Source organism: Nyctibius grandis, chromosome 1 (genome assembly GCF_013368605.1).
Source record: "Nyctibius grandis isolate bNycGra1 chromosome 1, bNycGra1.pri, whole genome shotgun sequence".
Lineage (NCBI taxonomy): Eukaryota > Metazoa > Chordata > Aves > Nyctibiiformes > Nyctibiidae > Nyctibius > Nyctibius grandis.
Genome location: NC_090658.1, coordinates 8,358,312 through 8,383,969, shown reverse-complemented (window position 1 = coordinate 8,383,969; position 25,658 = coordinate 8,358,312). Strand labels below are relative to the sequence as shown.

At 36.4% G+C, this 25,658-nt stretch overlaps 1 protein-coding gene across 4 annotated transcripts in view; it reads left to right on the top strand.

Moving 5' to 3' along the window:
- Window positions 1-25,658, top strand: part of KIF16B (kinesin family member 16B) — a 144,090-nt gene that overhangs the window by 78,253 nt on the left and 40,179 nt on the right. Inside the window, exons 18-25 of one of the 4 annotated variants that reach the window (XM_068395220.1) lie at window positions 2,446-2,478; window positions 2,822-2,875; window positions 4,472-5,827; window positions 9,255-9,425; window positions 10,265-10,370; window positions 10,907-10,957; window positions 18,217-18,339; window positions 25,523-25,612. In XM_068395220.1, the coding sequence (XP_068251321.1) occupies window positions 2,446-2,478; window positions 2,822-2,875; window positions 4,472-5,827; window positions 9,255-9,425; window positions 10,265-10,370; window positions 10,907-10,957; window positions 18,217-18,339; window positions 25,523-25,612 (1,984 nt within the window). Of the gene's footprint in view, window positions 1-2,445; window positions 2,479-2,821; window positions 2,876-4,471; window positions 5,828-9,254; window positions 9,426-10,264; window positions 10,371-10,906; window positions 10,958-18,169; window positions 18,340-25,522; window positions 25,613-25,658 lie in introns of those variants that run through there. The other 3 variants (XM_068395235.1, XM_068395227.1, XM_068395244.1) reach the window with 3 other exon arrangements.

Genomic DNA, 25,658 nt, shown 5'->3' with positions numbered 1-25,658 from the left:
CAGTCATTGATAGCCTGTCCTGCCTCCCCAGATGCTCTCCTGTCCTGAAATAACTTTGAACTCCTGACCAGTTTGAGGAAAATACTGCTGAGGTAATGGTTTCAAAAGTGGTGAATTCCTAAATATATTGAGAAAATGGGCAGCCAGCTAAGGAAAACAGGTGTCATTATTACCCCTGCAGAAAGAAATGCTGCAGTGTGAGCACCTTTGATAGAGAACAGAGGCATTGTGCATAACCCCATGGTAGGAGAGCTTGCAGTGGAGCTCAGACCTTCTTAGGCACTACTGAATCTATGTAGCAGCAAAACACCGGGCTGCGTTAGCTCTCCTCTTCACAGGAGTATTTACTTGTCTAAAATGCATTAAATGTGCTTTTTGAAAACAGTTAGGTGTAGCGTTTGGAAGCTGTTGATTGGGGTGTTGATGTTGATCCATATTTGGCTTTGAGAAATATTTCACTGAAGAAAGAACCACTTCTGCACAGTTCATTCTCCCTTCCTGAACAACCTTTTAAGCACTACCAGCTTCATTTCAGTGTAAACTGATTGTCCTGACACCACTGTTGAAGGTATTAGAGACACTTCCTCAGAGAAAAGCACAGTTTTCACCACTGACCTGTTTTTATATGAGACTGATTGCTATGATGGCTCATTTTCCTTGTATCAGATCTCAATCAAAAGCTAGTTACCATTTTTATGCATATATAAAATATGTTTGCCAAATTATGTGTTTTATAGGACAGTCAAAATATCAAAAGATTTTTGCTCTGGGTTTTTGCACATTATGTTAGCTGATCTGAAACATTTGACTTCATTATGGCTTAACCAAGCATGGGAATACTTGTAAATCATCTTTGCCAGCTGTCTAAGCAAAGATGGTCCACATCTGACAGCGCCCAACAGACGTCTGCATTTCCACAGACCAGAGCTATATTCCCTAGCGACTGTATTACTTTGGACTGAAGTAATGATAAATATAGTGGCATTTGTCAGCCAAGCCCTACGTAAGGAGTGATAACTAAGAGCTATGAATTACAGAGGTAGACCATAGCCAAAGCAAGAGCTTTTGAGGTATAGCTTTAAAAAAAAAAAAGGGGGGTGGGGGGAAGGTGCATGGTAAACATTAAATTAAGCTTTTGCTTTCTGAAGGTCCCTTAAGATTGCTTTTTATTCTCTTTGCATAATGTTGTGGATTTTGTGTTGCTGCCACAGAAATTATGATAAAAATACTAAGTTGTTGTCATCTCTCCTTGTGCTGTAATGTTGAGATAGTGTCCAGAACTGCCCGTCCTAGACATAATCTTAATACACATGTGAAGGGGCTCTTGGTGAGATATTTACATGAAGGCTCCAAATGTCTGGAGTCGTGTAGAAAAATCTATATTTGCTAATCTCTTAGGCATTGTAGAAGGTATTTTTTTAAAATGAATTTGAGAGGAATAGGGAAATATTGAATTTGATAAACTAGTCTTTTTTCAGTATTGCAGTGGTTAGAAAGTTGCTTCTTGAGTGTGCAGGAATCAAAGTTCTTTTAAACTACTTTAGAAAGGTTAGATTATTGGTATATTTTGTGCATGTTTCCGAGGACAATTCCTTTTTGTCAGAGACATTTGTATGATTTTAGAAAGAAATATTAGATGTACTTTATTTTTAAAAAAACTTTCTATATAATTGCAGTTGTGACATCTTAAACTGCACATACTTGAAGTTAACTTGTGATGCAGTCTTGCATTTTTTCAGTGTTTATGAACTATCTGGCTAACCTGCAAACTCATTAAGCTGTAGCAGACCTGAAATAACTGTGTATTTGGTTGAATATTTCAGTCCATATATAGGTTCTCTATGCTTTAAATAAGCCTAGAAAAACTTTATTTTGAAAAAGTTCCTTAAAAAACGTAAGTCTTTGAAGGAAGTTACAGTTCTGTAAAACTGTAATAAGAGCTGATATTAAAAATGACATAAAATACTCTCCTGTAATTATTCAGAATCTTATCAAACTAAATAGATTAAAATCTCAAAATATTTTAGATAAATTAGTTTGAATTGTGTTCTGTTCTTGAATGTTACCAGGAATTTGAGGTTTTTTAATCCTGCGTTTGTTTTGTGTGGTGTTTTTTTTTTCTTGGGAGGAAAAGGAAGAACTACGAGCATGCCGTAGCAGAGTTTTGTATCTCTTTCCCTTTTCTGAAGTGGCCAAGTTAATAAACCATAGGTTGATGAGCATTGATTAGCTATCATTGGCATATGAAAAACATGTTTAGAAAGAACAATTATTTAAATTTTACTTTTGAGTAGTAATGTGATGAATGTTCTATGAATCTAACCAATTTAACCTCTAATAAAACAAATTGTTGTTGACTTTAAAATATGCTGTACCGCTAATATGTTTTTTCTATCAATTCCTTTCTTAATTGATTGCTCTGTCTCCCCCTGCCTCCCATGGCAGTCTTTTCCCTGTAAAAGGACCGATCTGTCTAAGGTAGAGAAATTCAATTTCTATGTATTGATTGCCATGTCTGCATGTAGTTAACTTGCAAAGACTATGCTAATCATTTATCTGTCTTGTTTAACTTCACTTTTTAAATAGTTTTTTTTCCCCCAGAAATTCATTTACTTTTCTGTTTGTACTTGTATCAGACAGCATGATATCTAATTTGTAATCCTAATGAAGGATATATTTTCTGTTATTGTAGAAATAGTTTCATAAAAGTTTTTGATTTGTACCATTGTTATAATCTTCTAAACAGACACTGAACTGCATTGTATCTTCCTATTTTTTGTGATATTCAGGAAATAACCTTTTTTTTTTTTTTTAAAATCAGGCTAGAATTTGAGAGGCAACAACGAGAGGAGCTTGAAAAATTAGAAAGTAAAAGGTAACATTATTCTCTGTGGTCTTTATGTGTATCTGTATATACAACATATATACATGTTGTGGACTCATTTAAATCATGAATTTGGAATCACGTTGGTACTCAGCAAGCAGAGTATCTGATATAAACAATTTTATTTTGTTTTGTCTTCTATGAAGATTTTAGTTATTTTCTTGAACTGTTCGTTCTTATTGGTTAGTAACAGATAGACAAACTGAATTGTAGCTAACTGTGATCTTTAGCAAAGAAAATACCAAACACAAAGGTACGAGTAGGATAGATTATACAAATCTAATATGTTACTCTTGCTCTAAATTTTCATGGTATTATTTTAAAAGGTAGCAAATTACATTTTTTTATTCAGATCTTTTTTATTGTTTAATTGCCTTTGGATTCAATCTCGATTGGAAAAACTCACGTTATGAACTCTGCTTCTCTTGAATAAAACTGTGGTGCTGGTATGGGCATACCGATCATGCTTATCAGAGCATTATTTTGAAATCAGTTTGAAGTACAAAAGAAAGTATTGTTGTCGGCTGGCAAACTGAGCTGACTGTTCTAGCACATCATACCTGCCAAGATTTTAGAAGTAATAGCTCTCACCTTGTTGCAAATCACAGCATTGATTAAATTCATAAACTGAAAGACACTTTCTGCCATCTCAGCTTTAGACTCCTTGCTCCATTTTGACAGAGCTGTTTATATAGTTGGACTAAGTTAAGTCAACTCAGAAAAATCCCGAAACTCTGAAGCATTAGAAGATGTTATTCAGAAAATAATGCAACAGAATCACTGATATTTATCCTCTTTGTTATGTTGATAGGATTTGAATTCAGATTGCGCTCAAGTTGCTTGGCTTGTGCTTTATCTGACTTTAACTTCTTGCAAAATAACCATCCGACTTGCAGGTTGCCTCTACATGTATTCAGATGATTGTATTATGGGGATAATGGTAACCTTCATGTCTTTGTCCACATCTGGAATTCCCTAGAACCTTTAAAAGAGAGATTGCATGGGACATAATAATTTGTCTTAATGTCTCTCTCAAGTACATCTATTCCTAATCTTATAATCCGGTTTATCAGTAATTCAGTTGGGCTCACCTAAAGAGAAGACATTGTTTTAATTCATCTGCTGGCCTAAATTTGGTGAGGCAAATTTCTAATCAAGTCCTTTTATACAAGTTTGTGTATATGAGAATGTATGTATAATGTATGAATGTATGAAAAATATATATATTTACTCTTCACTGTGTGCACTGATGTGTTCTATCAGTATTTTTATTGGATTTCACACAACTAATACAGGCTAATTTTCTACTAACGTAAATGCTATATAAGATGTATTCCTATATTTTCATTTATCCAAAACTTTTTATGTTGAAATAAACTATATGAATAGCTTTGCCATTTGTCTTTCACACTGAGTCACTTCAAAGAATGTAAGATCTTAATTTGTGGCAAAACAAAACTATTTAAAAAAGAAACCATTATATATACTGCAAAATCCTTGTCCAGATCTTTTTAACTTCTAAGGGATAGGTTGTCTTTTGGAAAAAAAGAAAAGTTTGAAATATTGCATGTAAATATTTTACTGTAGGAAACAAATAGAAGAGATGGAAGAAAAACAAAGATCTGACAAAGCAGAACTTGTAAGAATGCAGCAAGAAGTAGAGTCACAGCGCAAAGAAACAGAAATAGTACAGCTGCAAATTCGAAAACAGGAAGAGAGTCTGAAACGGAGAAGTGTTCACATTGAGAGCAGGTTAAAGGATTTGCTGGCTGAAAAAGAAAAATTTGAAGAAGAGAGATTACGGGAACAACAGGAGATAGAGCTTCAAAAGAAAAAGCAGCAGGAAGAAATTTTTGCCCGGGTCAAAGAGGAGTTGCAGCGACTACAAGAACTTAATCATAATGAAAAAGCAGAGAAGATGCAGATTTTCCGTGAGCTAGAAAAACTTAAAAAGGAAAAAGATGAACAGTATATTAAGCTGGAATCAGAAAAAAAGAGGCTTGAAGAACAAGAAAGGGAGCAGGTGATGCTGGTGGCTCATCTAGAAGAACAGCTTCGAGAGAAGCAGGTCATGATAGAGCTCCTGAAGAGGGGGGATGTACAAAGAGTTGAAGAAGACAAAAGAGATCTTGAAGATATTAGAGAATCTCTTTTGAAAGTTAAGGAAGCCCGATCTGAAGGTGATGAAAACCGTGAAGAGTTAGAAAAAGCACAGCATGATTTCATAGAGTTTAAAAGGAAACAACTGGAACAGTTGACTATTTTGGAAAAAGATTTAGTTCAACAAATGGATCACCTAGAAAAGGAAATAGCAGATGAAAAAAAAGCTCTGGAACACTTAAAATTTGCCCATGAAGAACGTGTGAATCTCAAGAGAGATGATGAAAACTTTGTGGACGCTGTACTCAAGGCTGAAGAAGTTGACAAGATAAAGCCAACGGAGTACAGGCTCCAATCTAAAGTACGCCAGCTTGAGTACCTGAAGAGTAATCATTTGCCAGCTCTGCTGGAAGAAAAACAAAGAGCTTCTGAAGTCCTTGATAGGGGCTTGTTAGGGTTAGATAATACTCTCTATCAAATAGAGAAAGAAATAGAAGAAAAAGATGATCAGCTTGCCCAGTATAGAGCTAGCACTAATCAGCTGCAGCAGCTTCAAGAAACCTTTGAATTCACAGCCAATGTAGCTCGTCAGGAAGAAAAGGTTCGGAAAAAGGAAAAAGAAATCCTTGAATCGAGGGAAAAACAGCAGAGAGAGGCGCTGGAGCAAGCTGTTGCTAAGTTAGAAAGGAGGCACTCTGCTTTGCAACGTCGTTCGACAATAGACTTTGAAATTGAAGAGCAGAAACAGAAGCTTGCCACCTTGAACAACAGCTGCAGCGAACAGGCAGGTCTGCAGGCTAGTCTAGAAGCTGAGCAGAAAGCCCTCGAACAAGACCGAGAGCGGTAAGTGTTGTGGTAGCTTTTGTTTATTAGAACTTATGCACAAAAAGTGAATCATTTTATACCTTAGATGTTGAGAGAGCGACTTCTTGTGTCCCAGTATTTGAGTTTCTTTATGAGTTTCAAGTCGTTTATCCAGAACTGAAACTCTGTATTGCTTTTGAAAGGATTCTTGCTCACTCATTAATTTCTGTTGTGTTTGGATACTTACGCCATCCTCAGCAGTATAGTATTTGCATTAGCCATCACAGTACTTAAATAAATTGTTTTACATATTTAGAAAGCTCAGCCAACCTTATGTTCTGCCCTTAGAAAAACGTGTACCATCTAACAACTTTTTTCCCTTAAAATATTAACTTATAACATTTTGTTTCTCTATTAGTAACAAGCTCGATGTTTGTTCAAGACTTGGAGACTGATAGTTGCAGTAGCCTGCCAACTGTCTCTCTCAGCTGATGATGTACTGAACACTTGTATTCAAAGCAAACAGGTGTAATGTTTAATTTTTTGTTATAGATTTCAGGGCTAAGTAAAATAGACTCGCCATATATCCATGTAAAATTTGGTGGTTTTTAAGCTTATTGGAAAATACACAGAGGCTTTAATACAGCCTGATGTGATGACAAACCCTTTTAGGTGCAGAAGCAATGTAATCAGTTATAGATATGGTATCTGGTAGCATAACATTCAACCTAAGTATGGGAGGCTCAGAGAAAGTGATTCGGGTAAGGAAAGATCATTCTGTGTGGAAGGAGAGGAAGAAATCTTTTGTTTTATTTTTCGCCTGAGCAAAAATCCACTGGGATTAATACATTTAATCTGTGCAGTATGGAAAAAGGGCAGAACTGCCATTTTTGAAGGTGATATCTGATTTGCTCATACTAGAGCTTTAAAACCTGTGATTATTGGTGAAACAAAGAAGTTTGTTTTTCTTGAGGTAGCATTTGTCATTTGGGTTTTTAATATTCCACTAGTTATCTGACTGTTTGTTCATAAGCCCTTCAAACAGATGCTTGATTAGAAAAAACACTTAAAAAAAGAAACAGCCTATAGCCAAATTGAAGAGCTCTTCTGTATCCTTTTCCTTTTAAACCATTATCAAAAGATAATAGTACCTTTCTACACCCTGTATAGAGGTCACTTTTTCAACAGAGTTACATTGTGTGGATTTTAGTTAAGCATTTTCGATACTGGTTTATCATTTCGTTGTGGATACTGCTATTCTCTTCAACATAAAATCTGATTTTCTACACTAAGCATCGCGCTTGACTAAAGTCAGCTATAAACAACTGGAGGTTCCACAAAAATAGACAGCTTTCTTAGCCCTCAAGAGATTGCTGCATTGTGTGATAAGTGAAAAAAATACGTTGTCAGCTACAAGACTGATGTTTGGAAAAGATACCAAGGAATAGAAAAGGTCTCTTTTCCTTTTTCTTGGGTTTTTTTTTTGGTGTTTACTTTAAAGTCCTCTTGCACAAACTAAATAAAACTTTGATTCAGTGAGTCTCCCAGGGGCCTGAATAATTCAATTCAGAATGTTTTTATGAATGTTGAGGCAGAAGAAAATCTTAAGATACGTGATAGTATGTTAAATGTTTCAGGCTACTTACCGCTCTTGTGTTTGAGTTTACACTTCACAGTACGCAATGTCTTGGGCGCTATATAGTAAGCATATGAATTGTATATGTTGCTTATTGTTTTTCTAGATACTGTTATGTGATTATGTGCTCTGGTTCAGATCAGTGTTAACTCTCTGAAAACGTGTAAATGCAATACTCATTTCAAATGCTCTGAGTGTAAGTCCATCATAACTGGATAAAATGTTTTTTTTCCAGTTTGAATAATATCACAGCTTCAATTCTTTCATGTGCAGGGATGACCCCCAAAATGAAAATTTAAAGTTAACTTATACTGGAATAATGCATACACATTTTGTCTTTTTCTAGCAGAGGTTTGTGGCAATAGAATGAAGATAAAGCAATTTTAGAGTCATCTTTGTGACACCGGGATGTGTCGCTCGCAAGTGGCAAGGTGCAGTTTAGTGTACTTACTCCTGGATGCATCACACAGGTGGATTAGTTTTCAGCTATAGGAATTGATATCTTTTGGTAGTAGGATGTTTACAAATCAATAGATAAGCTTTGTTCCTTTAATGTAATTCTGATTTTTGTGGTTAAATTGATTTTCCATAGATGCAAACACTATATCCATCAGCCATCTCCCATCCAGTTTCCCTCAGGATGCAAGATTGTTTTGCTGCTAATCAAAAGAAATGGGTGGTTTCTGGCAGTGCTGCAAAAAGTACACTAAAAATGAAGTAACAATTCAGTCTGCTTTACTCCAGCCTAAGCCTGAGCATTCTTCATCTCTTTAATTTTCTGGTTTAACCTCCAGGATGGAATAAAGTAGTTGTAGCGTTGTACTTTAAATTAGATATATGCAATTGTAGGATAAGTGGCAGAATCCCCACTTCGCATAGTTTCTGCTTTTGCAGGAACTTTTCTTTTATTCTTTAATTTTCAAATATCCTCTAGAAAAACAATTACCTTTAGAGACAAAAATTGTAATGGAAATGGGGAAGATTATTACTGTGTTACTAATCTAATCTCAGCTGCATTACAAGTGAAAAGTTGTTCTGCAGATTACTTTGTTATAATGTAGTTTAATTTGAGTAAGTGATAAATATTGCAAGAAGTGCTGCTTATTTTATACTAGATGCCACAGGCATTTTCAGTCAAAAATATGATATCCAATTTTACATATTCTATTCTGTGCGTAAATCTGGCTGGTATGAAATTTATTTGTTAAAGAAAGTGAGGAGGTTTCTATTTCAAAGGGTGATTTATTAGGTATATGTAAAATACATACTAGATGCTTTATTTTGTAAGTAAATTTTCAAAAATATATATACAGACAGAAGGAATAACTGTAAAATAAGATTTATATGTATAGTACACAATTTAAAGTTTTTTTTATGGAGATGTTTTGCCACATCATTGTTTTAGGTTGTCTTTGTTTTTTTGGATTAGTGCTGTATTTTGAGTTTTTAATTTTTTTTTCCCCCGTTTATTCATTTACTTCACACTGGAAGGTAGTAACTGAGGTAATTGATAGAGTTCTGTATTAAGGAAAGTTTATTCAAGTGATCCTAATAGATAGGTTATGGCTTATGAATTAGTACTTAATGTGCTGAGTTAGATACCTTTTGCATTGGAAGTTATTGTAGTTGTTTTATTTAACTTAATACTGTTGTAATGTGTTTTGAGCTGTCTGTTTTCCTGTCTAAGTATACTTCAAGAACAGTTGCAGTTTTTATATCTTCATAAATGTTAATACCTACAAACTTACGTACATGTATCCCAGTGTAAGTACAGTGCTTCCCATAAGAACTATGGGAATCAACTCTAAAACAAAGCAATTACATTTTAAGATCTCTTTATAGCCTGGACCAGGAAATTCAGCAGCTGAAGCAAAAAATATACGAGGGTGATGGTGGTCAGAAAGGAAATCATGGAACATTAGAAGAGAGACTGTCCCATACCACTTCCCCTACCAGCCCAACAAAGCCACAGCCACCCACTGCTCCCCTAGTCGATGATAGGTAGGTAACGTGCGTTTCTGCAGTATTTTGATACGAATGCAAGCAATAGATTTAGAAAAGAAATATTTTGAAAGATCGTGCCAGGGTCGGGTTGTAATTAAGTACTGAAATTGAGCTTAAAGACTAGTCTGGAAATAAAATTAGTTTGCTCTATTTTACTTTAAATAACCAACAGGCTAATCTGTTGCTCCCGTGCAGTTTGTTTTAGAATAGAGGTTTGTGAAACTGTAGGCTTAAATGTATTTAACTTGTTTTTATGTTTACAGTTACTTGTCTGTATGGTATTGCTTTATATACACTTAAAACAACAAAGTAAATGAAATTCTTAAGCCTGTTTTAATAGGGTAGCTGCCTGGTATCACTTCAAATCTATTTCCTCTCTGTTCTTTTTACTCTTACACATGCAGTAGTTAGCATCAACTCTTGGAATATTCCTTCTGCTTGAAGACCAAACCTTTGGTAGTCTGAGTTGCCGATATTGCAAAAGTGATAAAAGCAAACCACTAAGTAACTAAAAATGCAACCCCAGGCTTCTATTTCTTCTTCATCTCTCTTACCCTCCATGCCACTTCTATGTCATTGTACGCATAGCAGTGGCTTAACCTGTGGTCCATTAAATTGTCTAATTGTGATAACAAACTGTTAACCTTTGCCTGTTAAATGAACACCTGCTCAAAAGTCCCAAGTTCCTTAATAAGGGATAACTCTGGTCTAACATTAAGCATGCCAATTGATAGTTGTGCAGTACTTAAGAGTTTATAAGTGTTTCAAAGAGCCCTTTAGCCTGTCTTGATTTTTATCTAAGAGTACACTTTTTTTAACTTTTCTGTATCTTGAAGGATAAATGCTTTTATTGAACAAGAAGTGCAGAGAAGGCTCCAGAATATTCATCATAAAGCTGAGGATAATGATGTTAGCCTATCCTGGTCTACAGAAAGTTTAAAGGTAAGCAGGGATGGGTAGGAAATCCTGACCTTCAGTGCATCATGTGTAACCACTGATTTAGTTTTGTTGTTCAATAATTTTCATGCTTTCCTATGTTTACTTAATTTTAATTTACCAAAAAAGTAAATAGCACATCAGGGATATCAGTTCTAGATTTTGCATGTCTTTTTTTTTCCCAGTGACTGTTTTATGTTGTATTCCATTTTTTGTGCAGGGAAGAGTGTAAATGGCAATAGGAAGTTTGGAGATAAAATAAAAATCTTCATTTTATATCTGTAAAGTACATTGTTAAAATTCTGTCCAGAAGAACAGTAATTGCTTATACTTGCAAACAAATGCTCATTTAAAATCTGGTGATCTGATTCATCCAAAGACTGGATTGAGTGGCTTCTAAGCCAGGGGTTTAATAAATATCAATAAGAAAGTAGTTATTTTTGGCTATCAGAAAGAATGTCTCTTCCTATAAATACATTTAAATGAACTTACACAAGAAAGGCATTCTTTTTAATAATCACCTGTACCTTTTTTGTTCTTAGGATAATGAGAGGCTTAATAATGGCACTGTTCAACGCAAGCTGAAGTATGAGGTAGGTCATAATTTGTCAGAATGAAATGGTTGTCTTAAATTATGGCATGCCCTGTAATTAAATTTCTTAATGTTTAGCTGCATAATTAGAACTTTGAATTCACGGCAAGATTAATGGCTAATGGAGACAGCAATATATTTTACCAGCTGGAATTAAAGTGATTTTTTTCAGATTGGGCGTAGCTTTTTCCTTACTTGAAAGGTGTGGTGTTACTGTGGATGTTTCTTCCTTTTTTTTGTCATGATTCTTAATTTGAAACAGTATCCCTTTCCTGATTTTTAGAGAATAAAAGCATTTAATGAGGAGAGATTGTCTGAATTCAGAATACCACTTTACATTTTTGACTCACAATGAACTCACTACTGTAAGGATGTCTATAATGTTAGCAAGTAGCATCAGGCAAATTTGCCTGTCGTGAAGGATTCATAGATGTATTTTTAAACTGAGGCTTAGACCCCTCCCACAGTATTTGGTTGCTTAACTTTTGCTTGAACCATGGTTAATTACTTGTCTTGGTGAGTAAATCCTAAATACTTTACAAATTTAAATGTTAATACTAGGAGGGCTGCAACACCTGTAATTTGGACTTTTTTGGACTTTCACACTGTTATTTCTTAACTGTGTGGGACTTTTTACGCTACCTTGGATAGTATAGGATTACTTTTTCGTGTGCATGTGTGGAAAAATAATAAAGGGCTTATAAATTTCTGCATTGCCCTTTGACTTCCCTGTGGTTTTCGAGTAAAACAAATATAAATGAAGTGAAATGGATACTGTACAAAGGAAACGCAGTGGTGGGCTAGGAAGATCAACCATTCCTGAATCAGACCTCAATCACTTCTGTTGGATTTTCTCTCTCTAATTTTGAGAGATTGTGCAATGATTGTACCAGTTTTGAATGATTGTACAAACCTAATCAAAATCAATCCTCAATTTAAGAAATGTTCAAATCAGAAGGTTTTTATAAAGACGTTTCTATTTTCTTCTTTTGAAATTTTTAACAGAAAAGTCAACAGTGGCAGCCACATTATGGCTTTCCATTTATGTCTAAAGATTGTGCTTCTGAGTTGTGTGGAGAAAACGCAGGAGTAAGAGACTGTAAAAGACAGAAGGAATATAAAGAGATGTGGGATTTATTTTCTAGTTCTGGAAGAATCTCCTCCCCTTTTACATCAGAAAAGGCATTTGAGAATGAAAGGAGTCATTCAGAACAGGAGAGCTTTGCTTCTTGTTGTGATGTTGAAAGTAGTTTAATTCACTCTAAAAATATTAATAATTTAAAGAGTAAGAATGTTTCTTATCAGAATGTTTTATCTACTTCTTTACGAAGTCATGACTTAAATAATGTGGCTTATTCGCTCTGCAAGGTTGAAAATTTCAATCATTTTGATGATAAAGTAATTACTTCTCTGAATTGTGACAGCTCAAGAACTGAATCTGATTGTTCCCACTTGAAACATCTGTCTCCTGTAGGATCCTTAATGGGTGCTAATGAGCAGGCTGACTTAAAGAGCATATCATGCCTTCTCTTTTCTCAGTCTAGTGTGCATTCTGAAATAGTAACTTCTAAAGAAAACAGCCCATTTAAGACAGTGCACCCAAAAATCGAAGACCAGTCTAGTAATTCTCAGCTTCCAACACAAAAAGCCTCTGATTTGATTTCTTTTAAGTCAATGGCTTCTCATTTTGATGTGAGCCAAGAGCACAGCTATGGTCTGGGGTATCTTTTCAGTAAGCTTTCCTGCCTTTACAAAGATACCAGTAGTCAGCTGCTCAATAGTACGGTGGTTTCTAAACAAATTAAGGAGTTGGGAAGTTTGTGTGACAGAAGCGAAAGATGTGCACAAGCGGTATCATTAATAAAAAATCTGCCATTCATAAGAAACTTGCAAGTAAATGTATTCTTCAAGTCAGATTTGAATCAAGACATGTCCCACACTACTGATGATGTCAAAGCTCATACTGAAAATGTTGTTCAGCCTGAATCCCCTGTCCAAGAGGCTATCATGATGTGTGTAAGCACAGAAACCTCTGATGCCTGTGCAAGAAAGCTCTCTGGAGGATTTGCATGCTGTTGTCAAAATGAAGAGCTGGAAAAGAGTCTTGTGTTAAGACAGAAATTTATGCATTTTCCTGATGTCTTTTTGAAGCTTCAGGTCTGTTCTCTGGAAAAAGTGCTGGAATATTTGACCTGTGCCTTACCTCAAATTTGTATTAGAATGGAGGAGTTGAAAGGTATATATTGGCTCGCTGTTGGCAATTGCAAAAAACCTGATCCAGAACCTGCTTGCTTGCTTTTGTTGAGCTCTGTTCTGTATGTTGTTTCGTCAGTCGAACAAGATGTTTGCCAGAGTTCCTTGGCAATATTTCATGAGGTTCCCATTGTCACGATAAAGGAGATTCAAGTTGGCTTTGCTGGACAGAATATTAGTCTTCTGTGTTCTGCTGAAGAGGGTTTACTCATGATGTTTACCTATAACAAACACTTGACTCAAAGAATTTGCTGTGACATAATGGGCATTTTGATTTCAACAATGGATGATGCTGTTTATTTAAATCACCAGCTCCTCAAAGAAGATTTGATGCAGATTTCGCTTGACTGGACATCAGAAGTAAATGACTTAGTGTTTTCAAATGGAGTACGATTGTCCTGTAAATTTAGAACTGAATTAGCTGATCTGGTTTACTTGCTCCATGAAAATATGGGAAGTACTAAACCTTCATTAGGTGACATTCGTGTGCTGCTGTATACTTCAGTGAAGGTAGACTGTGCTAAGCAGACTGTGTATAGAGCTCTTGTTCTTACAACTACTCATATAGGTCTCTTAAGGGAAAAGAATGTCTTTTATCCTTCACTGAACTTTTTGGATGCTTCATGCCAGCAATCACAATTTGACAGCCTTCAGTTGTACAGTTTGAGTGATATCCGATGTGTAGTTTTGCCAGACAAAGAGAATTGCACAAAAATTGAGATTGTGTTTTCTAGAAGAAGTAAGGTTGGATCTGATTCAGGAATTGGTTTTTCCAAATACTGTGAAAAAGAAATAAATACCCAACTGACAGTCATCCCATCAATTCTTCAAAGCAGTTTGCATATCCCTTCGGAAATCTGGAAATTAACATTCAGTTCAAGTGAAGAAGCCATTTGGCTAATTATGCATCTGACTAGGTGTTGAAATCCAAATATGTTTAGATACATTCAAAATAAGAGGCTAATGAATATTGATAAAATCCTTTTTTTTTTTTTTTCTTAATATCAATAAGCAAAAGAATCCTTTGAGCCTGTAAGGGAATACCGTAAGGTGTGTACACACACACATCTTGGCAAAAAACATTATTACTTGAGTGCTTGCTTTTTGTGGGTCTCTGATATGCTGTATGTACATTTCCTTGGGAAAGTGAGGAAATTAATTGTTTCTATCTTATGTGGTAGGTGGATCAAAACTATAATTACAGCTGTGCCTTCTGATTTCCATTTTGGCTGTGTTTTCTGGCTCCCTCCATCTACTATCTGTCTTCATTAATGTCTTCTCAGTTCCTTCTTGATTGCCTTTTCCTTAATCTTTCTGAGTATCTTTGTTTTTCATGCTTCTCATTTATTTCATGCCCTTGATCTTAATATTGCAACACATCTGCAATACTTTTTTTTTGTCTGAACTGTAAGATTTTTTAGGTTCCTATGGTACCATTCACGCTATGCTATTAATAGTAAGGATGTTTATAGCTTTTATACTTACAATTTTGGGAAGAATAGCATTGACAATTCTCTTCTGCTTTGGAGTTTTGCGTTAAGGATTATTGCACTCCTGCATTAAAGTTTGTCACAAGTGCAAAAGGAGTTGTGTTTAGCTTATTCTGTGCATGTTGGCTGAGTTACCAGGAACTGAAGGATTTGCCTTTTCTCCTGGGTTGATGGATCTCTCTTCCCCTGGATTTACCCCTTTTGCCTAGAGCCAAGAGAGTGGAGGCTACATGGGACCAGTGAAACAGAACAAGAAAAAAAACAGAGAACATCCAATACTCTCTTTAGATTTCCTCCTCCTGTCCTTTTCTTGCAGGGAAGCAATGCATGGCTTTGTTAAGTCATTCCTATTTGTTTTGTCTAAATAGTTAATTTGTAGTCCTCCACAATAGAATAAGTCTTTATATTCCCTTAATGTGAGTGTATAAGGAAAATGGGATGTGAAAATCAACCTGGTTAAAGGGTGTAAACAGGCATTTTTTGTGCTTTAAATAACATTTCAACCTTTGGTCATGCTACTATACCTGTGGTAAGACAAACGTTTTGGGGTTTATGATCTGCGTATGTGTTTCTCATGCTGTTAAATGGATAGTTAGCAACTGGGGATACTGCCTGAAGGATGGAGTAAGTTTAGCTCTAGAGTTCTCTCCACGTGATGTGGCTGGCTTGACTTTTCTCTTCTTCTGCTTGCTTACTAATGGGGTTGTGGATGCTGTGAGATTGCATCTCTTACAATCTCTTTAGTAGTACATTCCAAGAAATAATGAAACTATTGAACATTAGTAAAAGATTTCCATTAGTTGAGGCTTCCCTTTAGCTTAGTACAAGGTTATTCTTTACCTGTTACCTCTGTCAGGTGTTCGAATAATAAATAAGCTGTTGTCTCCCATCTTTTGCTTCTTGCCTTTTAAAGGGTGCTAAATACCTTTGAATCCTGTTGCTTGAATGTGCCATCTGCCTTGTTTGAGGAAGATGGTCCTTGGCAGAAAAAACAGTGGTATTTGATCTGAAATTCTAAATTCTGTAAGCATATTGCCAGTAGAGGTGCAATCTTATGGTAGACAGAGTTAGACTTCAGTCTCTCTACTACTATAAGAACATTTCCCATTTGTTCTTACCATATGTTAAGACAGGATAATGTAATTCACGTGGGTCTTAGACAGAAATAACTTGAATTGGATGGGGAAGTTGTGTCTGGAAGGATGAACGCTGGTTTGGATAGAGAATTAAGGGTTTTTTTTAATTGTAACAAAACTTTCTACTACCTTAAGGAAGTCCAAAGATAAACAAAATGTGTCACATTTTTCTGAGGTATAGTTTTTGTTTTTAACAAAAAGTATACACAAATACCTCTCAGAACATGGAGTAGACAGAGTAGTTATGAGTTGGAGCGTAACCGCGTTTCTGTCCAGTTCAAGAGTGGCTCCCTCGTTGACAGCAGTCAGGTATTTCTGAAAAGTTAACATTGAGTGGCACTGTCTGGGAGAACTGTCTTAACCAAGGCTATGAAATGACAGCAATTTCTGCAAATAATTCCTTTTCAGGTTATACCCCAAAGTTAAATGTTTGCGCATGTTGCGTTCCAGATAACATGGCTTTTCTCTTTTGTGTTTGTTTTCAAATCTAACTCGATGAATATTCTGCACTTATATGAAAAAATGACTTCACAGCAATATCTTTTATTCTACTGTAAATGAAACATAATGTAATGATCGATGTTTATGACTATCAAAGCATTACTTAATGTATCAGGGTATGTGTTTTACAGTACTTTGTGTTTGAGATTATTTTCCTCTCTGAATATTAGCTGTTTGTAATAGTTCCCTGAAAATGACTACCAATAAATTACGTGTTGACAGAGGTGGCTTTAAGAGTGACTTTATGGTTTTATTGTTGTTTTAAAACAGATGATATTGTTGTCAAGGCAATAAACTCCTCTTTCCCCCGAGGAAAGAATTGCTTACATTTCTACACTCCAGAAATGAGTTTTAGTTGAAAAGCCAGTAATGTGGGGAGAAGTGAAAGAAGGGCAAAACGGAGAGGAGAAAATATTTATTGTGTAAACAAAGGTCACTAAAAGTATTTTTCCATTCAAAACAAACTTTTTTATATTTTCACCAAAAAAACGTTTGTGAAAAACACTTTCTAGATAAAGTCAGTTAATTGGAACTAAAATTCATTTTCATTGTATTTTCTTTTTCACTACTCTTAATGCTAACATTAAGGGAAATGGCATTGGCATTTATAATTCGCTAGTGATAACAGCCTCCCCTTTCGAGAGCCAGGTGAAGATGCCAAAAAGCTGTCTGTAACAGACAGCGTGCAGAGAGTGAGTTTCAAACTTCTCTCCAGCTCCTACACAGTATCACGTGTACTGGGAGTCACCAAGAGTTGCTGCAGAGGGACCAAGTGTCAGTGAGCAGAGGCATGAGCCATGTTCACATGTGGGGATAGTGTTGGTCAAGACTGAAGAATTTTGACCAAGCAACATGTCTTGTGGTAGTTGCTAAGGGATTGAAAATGAATGTTGAGGATATGGTGTCTGTTTAAGTGATGGATAGCATCACTAAATACAAATATATAACATGGTCATAACTTCCAAGTGATAATTTTTCAATCTTTTTTATTGTTAACTTATATTTGTCGTGGTGTTGTTATTTAAGTACAAGTTCATGGAGCTTTTCAGACCAAATATGCTCAATCGAGCAAGTGGAAGACTTCCTAAAAGGCAGTTTCTGTACTTATTCACTGTAAATGCTTATGCTGCTTTTGGACACGGTCACTGCAAAGCATTAATCTTTTCAGTTGAGAGAATATTTTATTTTCGACATAACCTCAGAGTTACAGATTCCATCTGGCTGTTAGTCAGAGGAATGTGCCCTCACTGCAAATACCTTTTTAGACTTTTTTGTCAAGACCATGAAAATTTATGATAGTTGAATTTTCTGTTAATTAGATGTGATTTAAAGAAAATAATAGGAAAGTGTTCTGACAGTCGATTAATGTTATCTATACCTTATTTAATTATGTCTTCGGATTTAAAAGTCTAAGATCTAGGCAATTTCTGATTTACCTTAATCCCTTGCAGCTTTACATGATATTGTAAACAGGTTTTTTATATAAAGATAAAGACATATAGAAAATATGGCTGACTGCAAAGGCTTGATTCATATATTTATTTTTTTCAAAGAGGGTTAATAAAAAGTCTTTTGCTTGCCCTTGTTTTTGATATCTAAGCTGAAAATGACGTTTCAAGGAATAAGCAATATTTTTGAAGACACTTCACCTCATTTTTTTCATGCATAAGAAAATGCTGGGGCTTGCTTATAAAAGGCAATCCACTTTGCTTTCAAGCAATTCCTTAATTTTTGAAATAACTTCTGCCTCCTCCGTGCTCTCTTTCCCTGCTCTTCTGTCCAAGAACAGTTTCTCATTTTTAGTGAAGTTCTTTTCTTTTTTTCCTTATGTAGTGATTTTGGTTTTCCTTTGTTCTCCCCATTTGGTACGCACATGAAAGCGGATGGTCTGTCGTTCTCTGGGAGCAAATCCAGACGACCTAAAGGACCCAATTAAAATTAGTATTCCACGCTATGTCCTGTGTGGGCAGGGAAAGGATGAACACTATGAGTTTGAAATAAAGGTAAGTGCTTTTCAGTTGCTTCTCCTTAATGTTTGGGGTCTCTGTACACATATTGCTTGCATTTGTACAACAGTAGCATTGTAGTAGCAATAATAATAGAAAAATGGCTTTTGTTTAAAACCAAATTGTTCCTAGTTTGCTCTGTCCAGCTGTCAGTGTTCACTGTGACAGCATCACAGGTAGCAAAGATGAAAACAGCAGCTTGAAACGCACCTGAAAATCTGCAGATTGAAGAAATCACCTTACTAACCCCAATGAAATGTAGTTTTTATTCCATTAAGTGCAACTTTTGGTTCTGTCTCTTTCCGTTGTCTAAGTAGCCTCAGTACTGCTAAATAAGAGGCGTTGTGAGAAGGCATGCACAATACAGGACACTAGAGAGACAGGTATTTTCCAAGTGGATCGATAGTACACAGGAGGCTGGTGGTCAGACTCTTGGAGTGTGCAGTTCCAGATCCAATATCAAATAATTCAGTTGCAGAGGTGAGGATTAAATGCATATTGGTTGTAAGAAAGCCCTTTATTGAGATGCGAGTGTCAGGTATAGAAAATGATTAGACTTGAAATATTTACCTGTAGTAATGAAAGCTTAATTAAAGTATTTTGCACATATCCACAGCAAAGGCTTGATTCCTTTTGGGCTCTCTTTGTTGTTCTGATTCTTCCCACCCTGCTTTTCCGAGGTCTGGTGTCTCCAAACTGTTATCTGCTTCCTCTCCATTCTAGTGGCTTCCTCGGTTGAGCTTCTGTGCAGAAATGCTGGAAAAAATGCATATTCATTATGTTTCCTCTGGTACTAATCCAGTGTTTTATCAAAGCAAGATGTGAAGTGTAATTGGAAATGTGCGCTCAGTGCATGTGGACATGTAGCATAACTGATGTACATGGCATCAGAGACAGAATTGGCAGCTTCTTCACTGAATGTACTGCCAGATGCTTCTTTAGCTGCTGTAAGTTGGAGGAGTGAGCTGCCCTCACAGTGTGCAGGACCATTTTTGAACTATGCTCCCATTCTCTTTTACAAAGGCTTTTGTTAACATCGGCAATCCTAGCTCTGTTTGAGCTGATTAAATTTTGGTCTCAAAACACGTTGCACAATTTGTGGCTGGAATACTTCCTTTTGCCTTTTGAACTTTGAATTTCCTGGGGTCAGCGAAAGCCCAGAGCCATAGAGACGCTGAGAGAAGAGTAAGCACATACAAAACTTCCCCAAGGACTGTTCTAGCCACCAACTATTTTCAGCACATGGGATTTACTAAACTGGGTAATGGTTAGTGAAGGTAAATACAGTAAAAAGGCATTTTCTCTTTTTCGTAAGTTGGTGGATTTCTTTTCCAAGCATTTTCCCTTTATTCCCAAAACCCATGGGATGAAGGGACAGTTAAAGAGTATTTGCAGGAAGACTTGGACTTACCTGGAAGGAAATGTAATAGAAGAAAAATGTTGGAAAGGGGTGGGATTCGTTACCAGGAAAGAACAGGAGGATATATCAAGGAGAGATACAAATGCGTGTGACAATAGGCTCCAGCAGTTCTGTTGCTTGTATTTTGTTTCTGTGAGAAGCAAGGCTTGCAACCTACCCTCAGTAATGGCATAGAATGAGCAGATGCTCTGGCGAAGAGTGATGTATGTGGAATGGCTATTCTCTTCTGTTGTACTTGGCAGTACCATTTTTTCTGTCTCTCCTGTGCCATTTCTAGGCTGCCTCTAAAAGAAACTTCTGCTTAAATAGATGCTTTGATGAAGTTCAAAGCAAAGAAAGGGATGACATATGGGGCAGGGAATGGACTATCACTTTAATAATTGTATTCCATTGCTGTCAGCTTCCTTAGAGCACTAAATATTTTTTTTTGAAGCTCCTATGGACCTTAGTTGGCTGTTGTTGGCATGTTTCTTAGTCATTCCCTTACACAAATCGATCAACTGTTTATGCTTTTTCCTTTGCCTCCAGGTCTCTGTATGTCACAGTGGGTTGCTTTTGCTGTGGTCAGGATTTGGCTCCAAGCTACAATCCACGAACTTTTCTATTTTAAACCTTTCTCCTGCAGAGCTCCCAGCTCTAATGTGATCTGTATTAATCTTCAGCTGCTGTTACTTTTGTTCTATGGGAAATCAGAATACATGGTGTAGTGATTTTTTTGCCTTAAAAATCGGGAAAGCAGGAAGACAGGGCAGGGAGGAGAGAACGTGTGTGCCTGTTTATTTCATCCCTTCTTGATGGGTCAGGATACAATGTCAGTTGTTGAAATAATTCCTTATTTCAGCCTTACTTTACTCTGTTCAAGTTTATTTTCAGGCTATCTCATACCAGAGTATGTGTCAGTCTTGGGGAAGGGCTGGGGTGTTGTTAATCTCATTTCCTTTGCCAGCTCCCAAATAAGCTTTCTTCACCATGGTTCCTTTTGCTCTTGGGGAAATGGGTAGCTGACCTATTTGCATGTAACAGCACTTTGAAATCTGACAAGGGATGATTGAATTGAATTGTAAACCTTTGAATCCTAGGTATTTCAGAAGTATTTTCTTCAGCAGATGTTTCTAGTCATTGTGTTAGTAGTTAAATCCTGGCATATTGCTGCATAGAGGAACAAATGTAACAAATTTCTATATCTAACAAATATATAAATTTCTTTTTGTGACATGCAATATTAAAGATTATTTCCTTTATGTGCCAAAAGAGGGAGAGCGTGAGTTCCACTTTTCTTGGCAGCATCACGGTCAGTTCATAAGTCTTTCAACTCTAACACATTATCCAAAAATATTTTGTTTTAGGGCAGGTTCAGCATCTTGTCCATCTAGACATATATAACGTTTGGGAATGGGCCAGCAAGATGGTCTGTCCACTCAGGTTCTTCCACTGGATACAGATTCTTCTTTAAGATGTTGAGTGACTCCCATGAGAACCTTTTGGAGGAAGTTCAAAATAGAAACAAAACCCATACTTTAATATTAGAATTAAGATAGCTCCTTCTCCTTTTGCAGCAAGAGATGTCACGGAGCTGTTTATGTGGGTCTGCTATGAAGTATTCAGTATGAATACATACATTTCCAAAAAAAACTTCCATTTGAGTGATAGTTCTATATGTTGTCTTTAAAGACATGATGAAACAGTAGTAACTTAATCAGGTCTGAACATATTTATGTTAGAGCTGAATTTACAGTACCAGAAACTATTCTTGTATTCTCCCTTTCCTTTCATGTTGTTGTGATATGCAGAATACTCAGACAAGGCTGTGCTAGAAACAGTGTGTGGGAAGAGCTTTTGCATCGATGAGACCATTGGCGTCTGTTCCAGACAGTGCCTGTGGCTGTAGACAGTACCTGTGGATGGCAGAAGGAGCAGCGAGGCAGCAGGGACCAGCTCACATAAAGGCACGCAGGGTCTCCCGAGAGCAGGTGATGGAAGCAAAGCCTGGAATCAAGCACAGCCCTGCAGGGGATCCTCTGACAAGAGAGGAAGTTGTAGATAAGCCTTCCCATTTTTATTCAGCTTTCCCTCGTTGTTCTGAGTTCTCTCATTTTATTTAGCCAGTTTGATATTCTTTCAAAAGTGGCTTTTTCTTGTGTTTCAAAGACTTTTGTTTGTCTTTGGTGAGTTCTCTGTAGGAGAAGATCCAGGCAGGTGCACCCCAAAGCAGTGCTGTTCTCCAGGTCTGGTCACAGTTCTGTTGAGCCAAATGCTGTGGTGGGTCTGCCCAAAATGTCCGTGTTTCTAGTCAAAGTTTCTTTCCGAGCTCAGCAAACTGTTGCATAATTGGAGTAAAGCAGAGGCAGTGCTCATTGATACGTAGTTCTTCAAGAAAATGATGCATGCACCATATCTACCTAAATTAGAAAAAAGAAAAAGCCCAATCTTCCCTCAACTCTATTGGTTTAATACCCTCAATAATTAATAAAAAAAAGTTTCCAGAAATAGATTTGCATAAATCCCTTAATATCTTGCAAATTTTAGCTTTTCGGATGCTGTATTCATAGACAGTGTGGGGAACAGTTTCAGCAAGGTCCATTTGGAGAAATATGAATTATCACAATTACTGCAGGTACTTTGACCAGCCCAAATAAGTAAGGTGGGCATGTTCTGTTCTTTCTGATTGCATCAGAATCAGGTGGAATAGTACTTTTTTTTTTTTTTTCTTCCCCTCTATGGTTTTACTTCTGTTTCTACGGGTCAGAAGGGGAACAAATTCTGTGACATGCTTTACAGTGAAATAAGTTGAAAATGTCTGTTGGGTTATTTTCTGTCAGTCATCAAGCAGAAGAAAAGTTAACGAGACAGAACTGTAGTATCTCCTTTCAAATTTATAAGTTTTACATAAGAAATGGTGTTCTTGAATAATAAAAAAGTCCCAATTCTGAGGCAAGTCTAGGATCACAGAAGTGCTCAGATAAGAATGTGAAAATGTGTCTTACAGAATTACTCAACTGTACATTTTTTTAATTAAGAAAATATTTTAACTACTATATTAGCAATTTACACATCAAAAGTAAAGGGCTTTTCAAATTTGCTTTACTTGCCACTGTTCAAAAGATCTGCATATATCTCAGTCACATACATTCAGAGCCTATGTAATCTGTCATACAGCTTTTTTAAATGGATGAAGAGAATCCCAGCCCAAACTGGTTGGATCAGCTGTAGAAGTAAAAGGCCCTGTTCTGAAAATGCTATTGCATTGCCAGGTGTGCTGTAATTCTCCTGTTGATGCTAAGAACATTTTTGTTGAGCTTTGGGGACCAGTTAAGATTTTGTTCAGCTTTGAAATTCGTTTTCCAACAGAATTGGTAGTGACAACAATAAATTTTTGCAATGCATTGCCTGCTAGTCTCATTACAAGAATTAGGAAAGTAAACGAAGAGGATGACAGCGACCAAGTCAGGGCAAGCTAAGCCACCAAGGAGCACTCTAGAGAAAATCCTTCAGTTCTTAGGCAGCACAGATATATGGCTTTGCTGTTTTCCTTCCTGTCCATCTCTAACAAGTTGTTTATTAAACTTTGTAAGAAAGCTAATAAATAATCAGCTGCAGGCAATTTAATTTGGGTAAGTTTGGTACCACCTTGTCACCTGGAGAGCTGTCAGTTGCACAGCTAACAACTTCATTGGCAAGCTGACATACCCGCTCTTCCCCAGGCTATGTAGCTGGAAGAGTCCTGGATGCTTTGTGCTAGATTGCTACCCTAAAGGCATGACTCTGTGAAAACCCTAGGGGAAAGAGAGGTCACTTTTGAATAAAGTTCATGTACAAATGAAATTATCACAGCAAAATTTCACAACTCAGAAATACTAAAATACAAAATTAAAGCAAAAAGAAAGCAAGAATGAGTAACATCTTTATTTTATGGTTATCCATTGCACTCTAATGTTTACTTGCACATTGAAATCACAAAGCCTTTTACCTTAAATTATTCAGAACAAAATGGTTAATTGGTCAATTGAGATCAATTTAACATGCATATTCCTGAATTGTTACTTTTTTTTTTAGTTAAACCTGCCTATGCATGTTAAATCCATTCACCTGGTTTGTAGAGTTTGAGTCACTGTTAACAATATATAGGGGAATATAATCCATCATGCAGGAGTCCTAGTAGCAGTCAAGCTTACTGGTGACATGAAAGATGGATTTTATCAGAAATAATGAATTTGCATCGTGGAGATGTGCTAGAAGAACCTATGTTTTAATATTTGTGAAAAGTTTTGAGAAGGCCAGTTTTGTTTATTTACATCTTTTAAAATGAAAAGTTAAAAATAGAGGTAAAAATGGGGAAAAAAAAAAAAACCAAACCACAACCCCAAAACCTGGTGCTTGATGTCATAAGACACAATAATTTTTGGTTTCCAAAATACTTCCTCTGTTCTGTATACAGCAGCAAAGGCAGCGAGGATGGAGAAGGGTGGACCAGAGATGAGTTTGTTGTGAGCATGAGGTAGCAGTTGTTAGCAGCGGTGCTCGGATGCTGGTTTCCTCTGGCTTTAATGCTTTGGTTTCTTTTTGTCCTACTCGGTTATCCAGCTGCATTGCAACTTTCTTTACCTCAGTAACTTTCTGATGTGCTCAGTAGTGAGGGAACTACTTGTTAATTTTAGGAGTCACTTTAAAGTTAAAAAGCCCGTGTCTTTGTGAAATGTGTTTTATGAAAATGCTTATTTTCGATCTTCGTGCACAAAATCATAGCTGGGCGGAGGTAATATTGCATATTAGACCTGTTAGATTAAAAAAGCAACAGTCTCTTCAGGTTTGAGCAATGCCAATTGGCTTTCTCCAGCTCTAGTAGTTGGTGTAGAAAAATGCCCACCTCTCCCTGCAGCATTGCTTTTTGTTAGCCTTGGATCACCAGAGATCACTACAGAAGGACTTAGTTGTAAAATCAAAGACTCCAGTCGCAGCACTTATATGGCCCACTTACAAATTTCTTTCATTTCACCTAATTTCAGACAGTGAAAAATTTTCTTTCCCTGAAATTTTTGTTGGTTTCTCAGTTCCAGTGAGGATTTTGCGAATAACTGATAGTAAGGTTCGCTTGCCCCCGCACCTTCACTCCTGTTGCTACGCGCTTTATTCACCGGAGTAATTCTGTTGATTTTAATGAAACTTCCTCTATAAATGGGATGTTCGTCAACATATTGATGACGCAGACCAAGGGGTTTTAAAGGAATATCTTCTACTGAAAGCTGGTGTACATAATTTTTTACCCTACAAATTGGAATCCCATTCTATGTGGTAATGAACTCTGTGTGTCCGAGGAATGTGTATTTATTAATTGTTTATATCTGTGTGTATGTGTGTATAGGAGCATATACATTTCTGTGAATGTATAGAGAGGCTACGGTACACTTGTGCTGGATGTTATTCATTCATTAATGGGACACCCACTGATTGTAATGCTGAGAGCTGCCTACCTGCACCAAGGAATGATTTGGGATATTTTAATGTGTTTACAGCCTTGTCAAACCACTCTGGAATAAGGGATAAATGCGTTCAGTTTTTTTGCTTTGCAGTCAGTGCTCTTCATTAAATGCAGTCCTGTCACTGTGATGAAAGAAAAATTAAGTAAATGTATAAAAGCTTATGGATTTAAGGGAACTAAGAATTGCCTGTTTTAATCTGATAACCTTGTATACTGCATAGGTTTTAGTGTTGTGCGTTGTGTGGTTTTACTTCTGTTTCTTCTTTTTATATTGTCTGATATAGATAACAGTCCTGGATGAGACATGGACAGTATTCAGGCGGTACAGTCGTTTTCGACAAATGCATAAAACTTTAAAACTGAAATACCCAGAGGTAAGTTTTGGTAAAACTTCTTTTGCAGAATAGAGCAGAGGTAGAG